Here is a 14,814-nt window from a genome sequence, read left to right on the forward strand (position 1 = left end):
GGCTAATTCTATAGGAGAAAGAAGAAACTGTTCTTTTAACCCATTCCCTGATTATCCCAAGTATTCTCGTGATCAACTACCATGTATTCTTCTTACAATCACAAGAATACTCATAAAATATTCCTACTTATTTCTATCTTCCCTATTTAGCTCATTCTTTGATGAATTCCCATTTTCTATATTACCTCTCCCCATACGAAATGTTTATGGTAGTCTGTATTTTTGCCAACAGATAGCAGTGTGCAAGTTCATAACTTTCAAAGCATTGAAAAAATACTAAATTTTGAATGTTGCATGAATCAAAAATTTTTTTTTTTTTTTTTTACATCCTAATACTGCATGATTTACTAATATAGTGAAAACTGTATACATAATCTATGACTCCTGAGCTGTCTCGGGAATGTAAACATCAACAAAAATTATGTACTACATATTAAAATTAACTTAAAAACAATTTAAGATATCAATGGCCATCCAGAACGTAACTCGACTTCAAAAACAATTTAAGATATCAATGGCCATCCAGAACGTAACTCGTTCATAAGTCGGGTTGTGACATAGTAGGGTTGTAAGTTATCTCCGGTAAACTTGAAAAAAGTCAAAACAACCCATCAGTCATGTAAAGATCTAATACTATGAGTAATGTCATTTTAAGGTAACTGGAGTTTGGGTCTGATGATGAGGGTGAGACTAATATGCAACATCCACTTTGACACACTACAGTCAGAGGGGCATGAGTTTATGTTTGGGCTAAAATGCTCGAAATTCATTAGAGTCCTCCTAGGATAAGTGAACCTTTTGTCTGTTATATAGGACTACAGTGTAGAGGAGACTCAAAAACCAATGATGTGGGTGGTATATAAATGATAAGTTTTTGGTGAAACAAATGGATAACACAGTGAGGTTATAAATATCGATGAGAAATTAATATAATTCAACAACAACAATAAAAATTAAAGACCCTAAATGTCACTCAACAAAATAAAAAGGAAAAGATACAATCATTCAGTTACCTATGACAGTAACTTTAAAACAAGGTTCTATCCAATATCATACTTCATTTTTTACTTTCATATTTTAACGCTGAATTTTACTAGTATGTCATCATTCACCTATTCATTATCAATCATATCATCAACTTATATATTTCACCTTCATTATGGCACTGAATAATCCTGATGGGTTCAGAGCCTGGTCTTCAAGACCTAAATTTCATGAACAAACAAAGAGTCTGAAGCTCCTGCAGTACTTGCCAAAGGGAATCATTTTCACTTAATTAAGAAAAATTTAATGTGGTAAAGTTAAAAAAAGCTTGAAAGCTTATGTTAAAAGAAACCAAATAAAATGGAAGAAAGTTAAAGTATAAGGCAATGCAGCTGAGAGGTGAAGGGATACTGCATAGATCCTTTATTGTGACAAGTGAAGCAGTTGCTGTTTTCATTATGAGAGTGGCTCACCTCCTCTTGGCAGCCAATACAGGTATCTCAGTCACTCAGCATCAGTTTTGAATTATCTATTTTCTCACAAGAACATAACACATCATTAAAAAAGAAATTTAACACCACATGATGCTATAAAATTTTCAAAATGGAAACCATTACAAGAACAGAATACACCAATACAGCAGGAAATTTAACACCACACAGTTGAGATCTATAAAATCAATACTGTAAGCTGCTCACAGCAAAGCCAGTAAGATAAAAACTAAAAAAGGAAATTCACCTGCAGATCATCCATTTCCTTGACAAGCGTGTCAGACTCGGTTATAAGACGGTCCATTCGAGACTGGAGGTCATCCAATGTCTTTAAATTTTGCTGCATAACTCTCATTCCCTTTTAATAGATACGAAATAGTTACTTCATTAGGTTACAGATATCAGAACCAATACTCAATGCACATTGCACATTACATTTCTCCATGCATGAACAGAATATCTAATAATGTACTTGACTTCAAATCTCATTCCTTCATGAACTTACATAAATTACTACCAACCAAAAAATCTATAAATTACACATGAAACAACTTACTTCACAAAGCCACATATCACCTTCCAAAGCATTAGGAGGCAGAGCTTCACCCGACATATATCTATCAAACTCATCTGTTGTCAAGCCCAAACTTTCTGCTGTCAGTTTCTCAATGAAGGCTACAGCACAGCACTGAAATGTACAACAGCTTTTGATCTCTCAACCACAAAAAGCCACTATGGATTTCTTATATTTGTTTGAAAATACAATAACAGTCCTCACTGAAAAAGAAGTACTGTAATCTAACTTTTTTATATTTTCATGATAAGGCTACTTGGAATTTTTCCAACCATTCAAAAAGCTGAGGAACACTGTCATTCTAATTACCATTTCAGTGACCAGAAAGTGGAAAACTATATATACCTCTACTCTTCCCGTCTAATATAAAATTAAAATATACTACAGTATTACCCTTATCATCAACCAAATACCAAATGAGAAGAGCTTATGTACCTTCATATGAGCAATGGTACAGTGCAATAGTGCAAGTTACTTTCTCTGACCATCATAAAAATTTATATGCCAGGTGCAAGTTGTCTCCTTCCTGTTGATTTTAAACACATTTAACTTACAGTTAGCCTCCATTATCACGCATCGGCCTATTAAACCTCTGAATGCTATATATATATATATATACTATTTTCTCATGTAACACTGTCCCCCAAATAGCAGTTTATCTTACCCTCAAAGAGAAGCACACACCATGTGCATATCATTTTCACTTTTCTTTCCAATAGAAAATTCAAATTTACCATTAATCTAGTAACTTCTCTTTTATCTATGGTATTGCATTTTTAATATATTTCCATCTAAATACTGGCATCACAATCCAATATGTTGGCCAAGGTAACAGAAATGTTTTACTGTACTCCACACAAGGTCTGTTCCTCCTCCACCTCTTCAGTAGTACTGTACTCTTCTTATGCATCCCTGAAAACAGATATCCCTTAACCAATTTAAACTTTGCACAACACTGCCGTACATTCAATTTCACACCTTGCCCACAGCAAACACATGTCATTTCTTTGCATTCTTTTCCATTTGCAATAATTTTACTTCAGCTTCCATTTATTTTCTATCCTCCTTTTCTCTGCTCATTTGTAGCCTCCTGAATTATCCTACGTAAAGTGCTTAGTGTTCAACCTCGTCTGACAAACATTTACCACAAATTCTTTTGAAATGCGTGCCAGTTTTCACTTTTGAAATGCGTGCCAGTTTTCACTCTGTCTAACATCATGATATATTACATAATTATCATTTCCTCAGGGGGATTTTCCAGCACCCTCTAAATGGAGATCATCTAATTACCTGAACTGGTATTCTGTAACCTACCACAGGCATTGCTTCAAAGACAATACTTGCCTTGGTATTCTGTAACTTTGCAGAATACCAAGGATGTTACCATTACCTCAAGGATTATTCAAGTCAAGAAAATAAAAAGTTCCTCAATTTCCAGTAGGTTAGGCCAGTATCACCTCACACAAATAATTTCAAAATATATTTAAATATTTTTTAATTTTGCTCTTATACTTAAAATAACGTTATTTTTAAGAATGAACCCAGTAATTCAGAATATTTCAAACTACAATGCATGTGTGTTTCTTACCAAATTGGTGAAAAAATATCCTGCTTCACCACTCTGAAGACTGGGTTGTGGTGCAAAGTTAGTGACATAAGCAATGTTGCTGTGTAACAACGGTGGGTTGGCTTGGAGTACACAATATATAAGAGCTGGTAATAAGTCATCAGCAGAAGCAGGAGAACCTCCACTAGACAGCTGAAGGAGAGTTAATGCATGGTGACTGAAAGAAACGAGGCACTTCAATTTGTCAGATGGCACTCTCTTGCTGTTCATTTCAATCAACTCTGAAAAGAAATGATTTAAGATATACCTACTGAAAGTAAAAATTCATTTAACCAATCACAAATCATATGAGAGGTAGAGTAAAACACTAAAGTGTTATTCCTCATTTTAACCAGAGGGAGTAAAGGAAAACAATAGTGTTGCTTCTCATTTTAAACAGAGAGGGTGTAAAGTTTATCTACTGAATGAATTTATCATGCAGTTATATTTACCTCAAGCAAATTATGAGCTTATTTCTCTTACCCCCAAGTTGTACCTTCTATTACACACTAATTGTGTCTGCAAATTTTCCTGAGTATTAAACACTAAAATTACAGAAATCAATTACAAACCATTAATAACAAGGTCCAGAGTCTCCCGTACATCTTCTTTAGACTCATCAATGCCACATTCCAGATGGCGGCTACTAACCCAAGCTAAGCTACGGATCCTGGTAATACAAAGAAAAGAAAAATGTACAACTTACAATAAGATTTCTATTCAATCAAATATTTTTTACCATCAAAACAGAAAACAGGGAACTATGCTAGATTTCTCACTCTCAAGAGGGATAACCTGAAGATTCATTAGTAAATTTGGGGCAAAACTTGCAAAGGAAAACTTAAAAAGTAAACAAACAGGCATGAGCAATGAGTTAGGAGACTGGAATAAAATTTTAAAAGTTACAGTGTAAAGTGCACTGTGAAAAATACACTACTGTATATGCAGTGCCCAGCAGCTGGATACAAGATGAAGAATAAAGTTACAATCTTACAAGACACTCTAAAACTTTAACAATTCATTTAAATATACACAGTTGTCTCTCGAATTTCACAGGTTCTAAGTTTATGGATTTTATTATTCATGGTTTTTTCAACAATAATTATCAAATATTTTTTTGAGTTTTTGCAGCCATCCAGGTAACCCAGCTCGAAACTATCTGTGCTTGATACAATGTACACAAGGTAAAGGCCCAGACAATGCACTTAGAGTTGGAAACACAAAAGAAACTAAAAATAATTAAATGTTTCATTTACTTACAAAAGTACCTAAACACCTTCATTAAAACTAAAAATTTACAACTTACAGCTCACTAAAGAACTGCAGATCTGAATGCTCTGTCAGTGGACACTTGCAAACTACAAGAACACTTTTTCTTGAGTGGTTTCATTGGTATTTTGTCCCAGAAGTCAGATGATAACTGTATCTAGTGATGTGCTTGTTATTGCAGCTTGTCCTCGAGCCATGTGTATGTGACACAAATGTCAGGACAAGGACAAGGGTGTGCATGGCCTCTGATGCCTGATAATTCCTCTTCAGACTGAGTAACAACAACACAGCTGTATACCTGTTCCATCTAACCAGAATGGCTACCTCGTCTCCATTGTATGTCAACGATGTCTCTCCTGCCACACATACAGCACTCATTTAAATACTGAAGACACCTATTTCAGCCATGTGCACACATTCAGCAACTGTGTCTAGAAAGGTCCCTTACACATGCCATTGCAGAGCAGTAGCAGCTCCTTTCTCAAAATAGGAAGTGACATGAATGTCATATCATGACAATCTAGGCTTACCTGATAGCTTGTGGGTCCACACAACTGTTTTTTTATCTTGGATATTAACTCCTTTAAAAGACCTGTCTGACTGCATTAGTGTCATCAATAATTGATGTCATGCACAGCAGTAACTAACATGCCCTTTCATGTAACTAATGTTGTGTACACTGGTTACTAGTAACACGGCTCGTATACAATGCTACTAGATTGCTGTATGTTTCATCAACTACTTTGAAACATACAGTTTCTAGTGACAGCTATACTGCCTTCCACAATCAGTCATTAATATTTATGGCAGGCTGTGTATGTGATAAGACTTCTTAACTGGTTTGAGACTTTGTCTACTTCACCTGGTTTGAGTTTGTCATGCTTGCAGCCTTTATAAAAAAGGTAGAGTTGTTCTTCTCTTTGGAATGTGTATGTGTGAGACATCTAGCTCTGCACCTGCCTCACCTGTGATGCTGCCACCTTTCTGGATCCACAGCTCATCTTTGACTGCAGCAGTTACCTTGTACCTTATATAATAATGACTTTGAGCCGAGTAGTGGGCCCATATCATAACTAAATAAATTCTCACTTCATCTCACTTATTTAACATAAGCGAGTGCAAGCACTACTCATATGCATTTAACACACGTCTTACACAATATGTATTCCTTTTAGGAGTGTATCATTTTGTCAATTGTGCACATTTTGGTGTGAAGCACTGACTGGTTTCATTCAATCTCACTGATTTTTAATAAAACAGATTAACTACATCATCACAGGATTACATGGTTATAATTCCTTACAACTCTACTTCCTATCACTTCTCGCTGCTGAGATGGGATCAGCAACTTTACAGAAATCAGCACTTGACCATCTGACTGTGATTTGGAGTAATCTTAGCAATCCAATTTCCCTCTCTCCACTTTTACGGAAAAACCACCAACACCTACTTTTGGTTGTTTAATGAAATGATCTCAGTTTTCAGTGGTTTCAGAATCATTGTTAGTCTTAAGAAGTTTTGTACTGTAACATAATTTAAAGAAGTTATCTTACAGTACAAGGAAGATTTATTTATTAGCCATCCTGATCCTCCCATTACCTGCTATCAAATAAAGAGTCCCAGTTTTAGACAGTGTATCTGTTCCTGGGTTATACTGCTTAGCTTTTCAAGCAGACTTAATTTGTTGAATATTTCCAATATTCTTGGGATGTGAATTATGAATCACTCTCTCATCCTTGTAGCCAAAGCAACAACAGCAAAGTTTAGCAATGGAGAGAAAGTCATCTAAAGGATGTGGCTAAGAATTACTGATTATCAGAGCAAATGAAGGAAGAGGCTGCCTGATGGGTAAAGGCACAAAATATTGGCAAATGCACAAAAAAGGACATCATACAATAAAAAAAAAGGTAAAATACAATAAATATTATTAACCAACCTGATGGAAAACTGAAATAGTATGGCAAAGGAAAGGTAAAATAAGTATTTCAAGTTTGTTTCTGAAAAATTGAGATGAAACATACAAATGATATCTTTATGCAGAACCATTGTTGGACTAAAGAGGAATTTCCCACAATAGGAAACTCCTAAAAATGATATTGCAACAGGATCCCATCTGATTTCTGAAACCTGTACAACCTGATGCCAAAACTTGTTATAGAGAAGCATTTTTAGGGTAATTCATGACTACAAAACATAACTAAACCTTCATTTTCCTAGACAACAGCATAAACAAAATTAAGAGCATCCAAGTACTGTACCTATTTTGAATGGCCAAATCTTTGTCTTCATTTACTGCATTGACAGCGCTTATGAGGGACTTGTATAAACGCGTTGTGACGTACCTCTCTGTGAGTTCATTAATTCTATCTATCTGCTCTTGACTCAAACCTGAAAGAAATTGGATAAGTAACAATGTGAAACAAAATTACTATTTTCTTGTTTCATATGTAATCAGTATGCTAGAGAAACCAATATGAACATTGATCAACAATTTTTTCTTCTATCAGCACACCTCAAAGTACATTTTACATGTATAAAAACAAAAAGCTAAATAAATTTTATCCCTAATGGTAAAAGTAAAATATGGTTAATTTTCTAAATTTACTTCTATACAGAGCACTGGAAAAATGTAAATTACTGTCATTATTGTTGTTAGTTTTCATACACAAACTTTCAAATGGCTACTCCTTAATTTAATTCCAAATTTTACACAAAGCATTACCTAACTTCTTGGGCAATGGATTCAACAACTAGACTGCATACTTTACAGATACTGTACTGTATATATGCAAAATTGATGTTTACATGCATATTAAGCTCTTTCCCCAAGTGCCCACTATACAAGTTAACCCTTTAACGCCGAGCCTCTATTTACAAAAATGTCTCCCATATGCCGGCGGCATTTGGGAGTTAGCGCCGAAGCGGAAAAAAAAGTTTTTTAAAAAAATCACAGCACGCTTAGTTTTCAAGATTAAGAGTTCATTTTCGGCTCCTTTTTTTGTCATTGCCTGAAGTTTAGTATGCAACTATCAGAAATGAAAAAAAATATCATTATCATATATAAATATTGAAATATATGACAGCGCTAAAAAAATTTTTCATATATGATTTTATACCAATCGCGCTGTGAGCAAAACGGTTAAAGCTAACGGGTTATTTTTTTTCTTTGTATTGTACACTAAATTGCGATGATTTTGGTATATAACAAATTGTAAAACGATCAAAGCAACACAGAGAAAATATTATCACAAAATGATGCATGAATTCGTAACGCGCAGACGTAAAAAAATGTTTTTTCAAAAATTCACCATAAATCGAAATATTGTACTAGAGACTTCCTGTTTGTTGAAAAATGAAGCTAATTGATTGAATATTACTAGACTGTAAGTGTTTTAGTTTACAATTGCAGTTTTCGACCATTTCGGTCGAGTTAAATTTGAACGAAGGTCAAATTTTTTCTATTTATCGTGATTTATATGAAAATATTTCAAAACTGATAAAAGCTACAACCATGAGTTATTTTCTGTTGTATTCTACATGAAATTGCACACATTTTCATATATAAAAGTTTATGTAACGACTAATGTAAAACGATGCAAACATTACGACAACGTGACGAAAGAATTTCTGAGATGTTCGGCCGAGTTACCGCGCGCAGATGTAAGGAAAAAGTTTTTTTTTCAGAAATTCACCATAAATCCAAATATTGTGCTAGAGACTTCCAGTTTGTTGCAAAATGAAGGTACATGATTGAATATTACTAGAATGTTAGGGGTTTAGCTTATAATTGCGTTTTTTTACCATTTCGGTCGAGTTAAAGTTGACCAAAGGTTGAAATTTTGGCAGTTATCATGGTTTATATGAAAATATTTCAAAACTGATAAAAGCTACAACCATGAGTTATTTTCTGTTGTATTCTACATGAAATTGCGCACATTTCCATATATAAAACTTTATGTAACTACTAATATAAAACAGTGCAAACATTACGACAACGTGATGAAAGAATTTCTGGCGCGGACGTAAGGAAAAAGTTTTTTTCAAAAATTCGCCATAAATCGAAATATTGTGCTAGAGACTTCCAATTTGTTGAAAAATGAAGGTAAATGATTGAATATTACTGGAATGTAAGAGTTTTAGCTTACAATTGCGTTTTTTTACCATTTCGGTCGAGTCAAAGTTGACCAAAGGTTGAAATTTTGGCAGTTATCGTGATTTATATGAAAATATTTCCAAACTGATAAAAGCTACAACCATGGGTTGTATTTTGTTGTATTTTACATGAAATGGCACACATTTTCATATATAAAACTTCATGTAACGGCTAATATAAAACAGTGCAAAAATTACAACAAAATGACGAAAGAATTTCTGAAATTTTCGGCCGGGTTACCGCGCGGACGTAAGGAAAAAGTTTTTTCAAAAATTCAGCATAAATCGAAATATTGTGCTAGAGACTTCCAATTTGTTGCAAAATGAAGGTAAATGATTGAATATTACTAGAATGTAAGAGTTTTAGCTTACAATTGCGTTTTTCGACCATTCGGTCGAGTCAAAATTGACCGAAGGTTGAAATTTTTGTAGTCGACGACGATGCGCCCACTCGGCACCCAACAGACAATTTTAGTCGACGTGTGATACGTCCAGTCGGCGTTTAAGGGTTAATATGGTACTGTATATGATAAAAGACCTTATCAAATCCTTAATAGCGTACAGCAGTGTTAAGTACAGTAATTGGAAGTTTCACTGAATAAGAACTGGTACATGCATGCTATCTTAATTTTTGTAGTTTCAAAGGGTTTCTTAATCAAATGCTGTTATCATTCTTGAATAGAAATCTCATTTTGTCACATCACCAACTAAGTTAAGAACACATCTTTTTCATTATAAAAAGTTAAGTGCAATAAGATTTTATCATTTTCTATTATATTTTTTAATAATATGGATAAGCTGGAAGTTAACTCTTGGCATGATGAAACAAAAAAAATTTTTAGGATTTTTATGAAAATCTTTATGCAAAAGCACTACCAGGTATCTATGACTGTGAAGACACCATTACAGATAACGCAACTATATTCTTACATTATCCAAAGCAGAATACACATAATGTGAACCTTACCTTGATATACGGAATGTTCAGATATCATCTCATTCATGCTCGTGTAAAAATCATGGACCTGTTCTCCTGACTCGTCCACAGACTGAAACTCCACACACTGTAGCATCTTCTCGACAAAACTATTTATCTGTTTGCTGATTCCAACTTGCATATCTTTGTTCAATGTCTGGTAGGAGAAAGCAGACATTAAAAATTTACAATGTTTTTAAGCATTATTAATTCTTGCCGACACACACTACTTTTAGTACCCATTTCTCGTTGGCAAAATGTTCCAAACACAAGTACTTACATGTGTACAGCACACCAATTGGTAACCAGTTGTAACCTATCTTCATTCTTCATTTTTGTAACATCTTTGACACCAAGAACAGGGAGTTATGAATGGACAAATTTTTACAAATGATGCATTTATTTGAGAAAAAACTGATATGTAGAACTGTTAATGCAAGAACATATTTATGAAGTATGATATAATCATCAATATAAATGTAAACCTTTAACCATGGCATGGGCTGGGTAGTGCTGAGAGAAGCGAAAATTTCCAAATGCATAACATTAAATATCATACTATACCTACCTTCAAAAAATCATTGAATTCTTGTCCTACACTTTGAGATTCAAAGCTAAGTTGTCGAACTGGTCTCCACTGGTCTCCTTTGGAAGAGTCTGTCAAAAAAGATTACTGTATATAAAAATTTTATGTAAAAAGTTAACATTTACTTAAACATCAAGCAGAGCATTCTAAACAACAACAAACAAAACTTTACTTCCAAAGGCTTATTGTCAATGAGAAAAGCAATATAATTGGGACCTCACTGAGCTTTCTCCAAAAGGAAACAATGTAAAAATAACAAATCACACAAAAGTATCACCCTCAAGTACAATATTCTTCTTATGAATGTACATAATTCTAATTATCCAAGGTCAGTGATCATGATCTTAATGAATTTACTCATTCATTAAAAAAGCTGTCAACTTAGTGCAGATTTTTCAAAGCACAATTAGTATCAACAAAAAAAATATGTGTCCATTAACTACATGCGTAAGGAGCATATGGTAATAAAAGTGTGCACCTAGTTAATAGCTGATAAAGTTATTCATGTCAAAAAAAATATTTACCTTTGGATGTCTGTGATTTTCGAAAGATAGATTTTACAGCCTTGGTTTTCTTGTCTAGGTGCTGCCTACGTTTTTCCTCAAAACGATCAAATTTTTTACTCATCAGTGTTGTAGCTGTGGATGTTAATTCTGACACATCGCTAACTGAACGGCTCACTTTGCTGAAATGAAAGGTGGTACGGAATTAAAAAATAAACTGCAAGGGTCATAACTAACAGACAAGATCAAGGAACAGATTCTCTTCAAATAATTATAGTTTATTAATTTGAGTAAAAGTCATGAAAACAACTTGTCAAGTTTTTATTTTTACAAACTGCAACCCACTCAAAATCATAAAACTTACAATCTACCAGGCAGTTTTAAATATCTGCACCTTTTAAGTGGGCCTTCTTAGCATTTAAAGCTATCTTCATACCCACATACAACTGTCAGCAGACATCTTAACGTCCATTCAAAGTCTGACCTACTTTAATTTGTTCCGACTTATTATTTCATAAAGTGGTTTATACAGTGGGCCATTTACTGAAGGCGACGGGCTTTATATCGTTAAATAATCACTAACCAGGATTTCTTCTTAAATGAGGGGTAAAGACTGGAGCAAGGTAAATTTAGTGGGAAAAGGCTGAATGGAATGGATGAAAAGTAAAAAGGAAAAAAATAATGTAACTGGTGACTGATGAGATACAATGTGCCACATAAGAAAATCTGAAAAGGTAATTAAAAATAGTACAAGACATCATCTTCAAGAACAATGAATATAATGAACTGCATAAGTACAAGTAAAAGAAAAATATAAGCAAAGCTGTTCAAAAACAAAGAATAAACCGTTAATGAAAACACTGCTTGTCTATCATACATCATATGACGAAGCCGATTAATAATTCATGGATCTTTAATGTCGGCGTTTAGTCACTTTTAATGTCAAACTTCAAAAACCCTGACAATTTCACATGACCAATTTTTTCTAAATGGTGAAACCTCAAACTAACTTTAGAGGAAAGGAAATTATTTATGGATTTAGTATTAATGTAGTTTATACACTAATTTTAGCTGTTCATAAAATGCTACAGCTGTTAAGGCATTTCTAACAGCATATTAAATCTAGTTTCCAAGTAAAGCTTTCAAGTTCAACATTTGTCATGAATTTGACATTCTAGGTTTTTATTGATTTCACACTATGACTGCTTCTCTGTAATTACTTCTTCCTCTCTATAATACTTATTTCTCTTCCTTTTAAGCCCCTCAAAAGAAACCTTGTATAGTATATGAAGTAAATACTTAAATACAGTAGGGTCTCGGTTTACGTCCAAGATCTGATCCTATGGCAAGGACATAAACTGATTCTGTCAATATGTCGGAATTTAAGCAGACTTAATGACATGAATCAGTAAAAATAAAAAAATACATAAAAGAGAAAACAATTCCTCAGCAATTACATACAGGACAAGGGTAAATATTATCCTTACATTTACAGTACATAATAAAAAGAAACAATTCCTTACCTTTACTCCTATGGCTGGCTTGCATACTGGGCATTGCACAGGGAGGTGAGACAGGCTTGGCTAGGCTACTGAGTGGAGGAAGGTGCTGGAGATACTGGGGCAGGTGAGTCTGGAGAGGCAGAGCCTGCAGACGGTGCTAGCCCTAAACTCTTCACTTTCACTTCCTTCCCCCTTTTCTCTTTTCAAGGTTTCAAATACACTTTTAGCTTTCTCCTGAATCAACATTAGGCTACTTGGGTTACGCCATTGATGCTGGTCTTCCAGCCAAGCACTAATAATCGTTCCATCTCAATAATGAGACCACTAAGGAGCAGATCCTTTCACTTGTTCAAGTATACACTTTTTATCTTTGATGATTGTTGACATAGTCGTACGACTAAACCCGAGTGCGCAGCCTACATTCGCTTCTCAGATCATTTTATTACATCAACTTTCACTTCCATGGAGACGGCTTTTCTTCTCTTTGTAGCACTGCCATCAGAAGAGTCTGCCTTATGCTTGGGAGCCATAATGCAATAAAAAAAAGTTCCCAAAAACACAACGCAAATGAAAGAGCAAATGAAACACAATTCAAGATGCCGTTTAGCGAGTGACCGACGCCATCTTCCCCGTATTACGCCACGAAACGACATTATTCATCCGTTCCGTGCACAAACTAACTCTGTGCGAAGTGCTTGAATTTACGCCCGAATGACGGAACAAGAATTTTTTTATAAATTTATTGGAGATTGCAAGACGCAACCACGAAATGACATGGGTTGAGTGCAGCGTAAACAAGACCCTACTGTGTTCCAATCACTTACTTTGTTTCAACACAAATTCAACAGTTTAAAATTAGTAGGCACTTGTAAGCTGATGGGTTTGTATCAAAATTTTCTTAAAATGCATTTTCAAGTTACAAAACATATACCAAACCATTCCAATATTACATATGTAATAAGAATTAGTATTTCTTAGGAAAGCTTTTCATGCTTACCTAATATTTCCTTCTCATTGAAAAGAACTACTACTAAAAGTATAATGAAACACAGAGCTAAAAAGTAACAGCTTAACATATAAAAACAAAAATCATTAGTACTTTCTAATACCGTACCTGGATTTCCTTAGTTCAATGTCATAGACACCTTTAAATCTTCTTAATTCTACGGTGTAAACACCCTCCATTTTGTCAGGTTTTATCTGGCTACAAAAAACTGGACATATGCAAAACACAGAATGAAAAATAGTTTTCGGTGGTTTTACTCAGATTTTAGGTTTAATTCGTAAACAACTAATTCCTAAATTTTTTTATATGCCTCAACTAAATTTTTAGCCCATAAAAGTTCAGTTAAATTTAATTTCTAAAATGTGAATGATTGATCTTTTACACTTAAAAAGATAAGTGTTCTAAACATTTAATCCCAAATTTATATACAGTACCAAGCAAGGAATATGCAGACCATCCACATGAAACGGAACCTATATGTAGCAAAAATGGTTTCTGTTGCTTGGTGATTTGAATGGAAGAGGCTGGGAAGAAGGAGCTCAATATAAATTACAAGTTTGTGTGCTAACATTATAACTGTTTTATCTTAAAAATTTTTTTTAGGTAATTTCCTACACAAAGCCCTACAACACTACTTCACACATTCTGAATACAGGAGATCCCCGGTTATCGGTGGGGGTTCCATTCCCAATGGCGTGACAATAACCAAAAATCGGCAATAATAGCGTTGATCCCCAGTTATCAGCACCGATAACTGGGGATTGGCGTGATAACCAGACATCTGCGCATATCATCTCTGAAAGCCCAGCTATTGTCATCGTCAGACAAGCACCATAAAACCAGATCACTGATAACTCGGAACTAGTACCCAATCAGCATATCATTTGGCATATAAGAGCTGTAGCACAGTGGTCAATTTGCTTTCCATGACTGAGCTGCTAACAATTTATAGTAGAGTTATAGTTCTGGCAATTCCTATGTGCAACTACAATTTTTGATAGCTGGGACACAACAACAACAATCTTAAAACAGAACTCCCCTACTACCCAACATATGCTATTTTGTCACAGCTGTGTTAACATTATACACAAATATGTAAGATACTTTATCTTCTCAAGTCCCTTCTTACAATGTCATGCATCCACTGTTATGGCCATGGACAAGC

The 14,814-nt window shown here is 34.4% G+C and overlaps 1 protein-coding gene across 5 annotated transcripts in view; it reads right to left on the bottom strand.

The window, feature by feature from the left end:
• The window catches only part of Rabex-5 (Rabaptin-5-associated exchange factor for Rab5), a 33,660-nt gene that overhangs the window by 7,099 nt on the left and 11,747 nt on the right, over positions 1-14,814 (bottom strand). For 4 of the 5 annotated variants that reach the window (XM_067122272.1, XM_067122271.1, XM_067122269.1 and 1 more), the window contains exons 3-10: positions 11,163-11,323; positions 10,621-10,709; positions 10,044-10,209; positions 7,183-7,312; positions 4,228-4,325; positions 3,638-3,897; positions 2,032-2,163; positions 1,723-1,833 (exon numbers count right to left, since the gene is read on the bottom strand). In XM_067122272.1, the coding sequence (XP_066978373.1) occupies positions 1,723-1,833; positions 2,032-2,163; positions 3,638-3,897; positions 4,228-4,325; positions 7,183-7,312; positions 10,044-10,209; positions 10,621-10,709; positions 11,163-11,323 (1,147 nt within the window). Of the gene's footprint in view, positions 1-1,722; positions 1,834-2,031; positions 2,164-3,637; positions 3,898-4,227; positions 4,326-7,182; positions 7,313-10,043; positions 10,210-10,620; positions 10,710-11,162; positions 11,324-13,757; positions 13,861-14,814 lie in introns of those variants that run through there. The other variant, XM_067122274.1, reaches the window with a different exon arrangement.

This window comes from Macrobrachium rosenbergii, chromosome 20, assembly GCF_040412425.1.
Source record: "Macrobrachium rosenbergii isolate ZJJX-2024 chromosome 20, ASM4041242v1, whole genome shotgun sequence".
NCBI lineage: Eukaryota > Metazoa > Arthropoda > Malacostraca > Decapoda > Palaemonidae > Macrobrachium > Macrobrachium rosenbergii.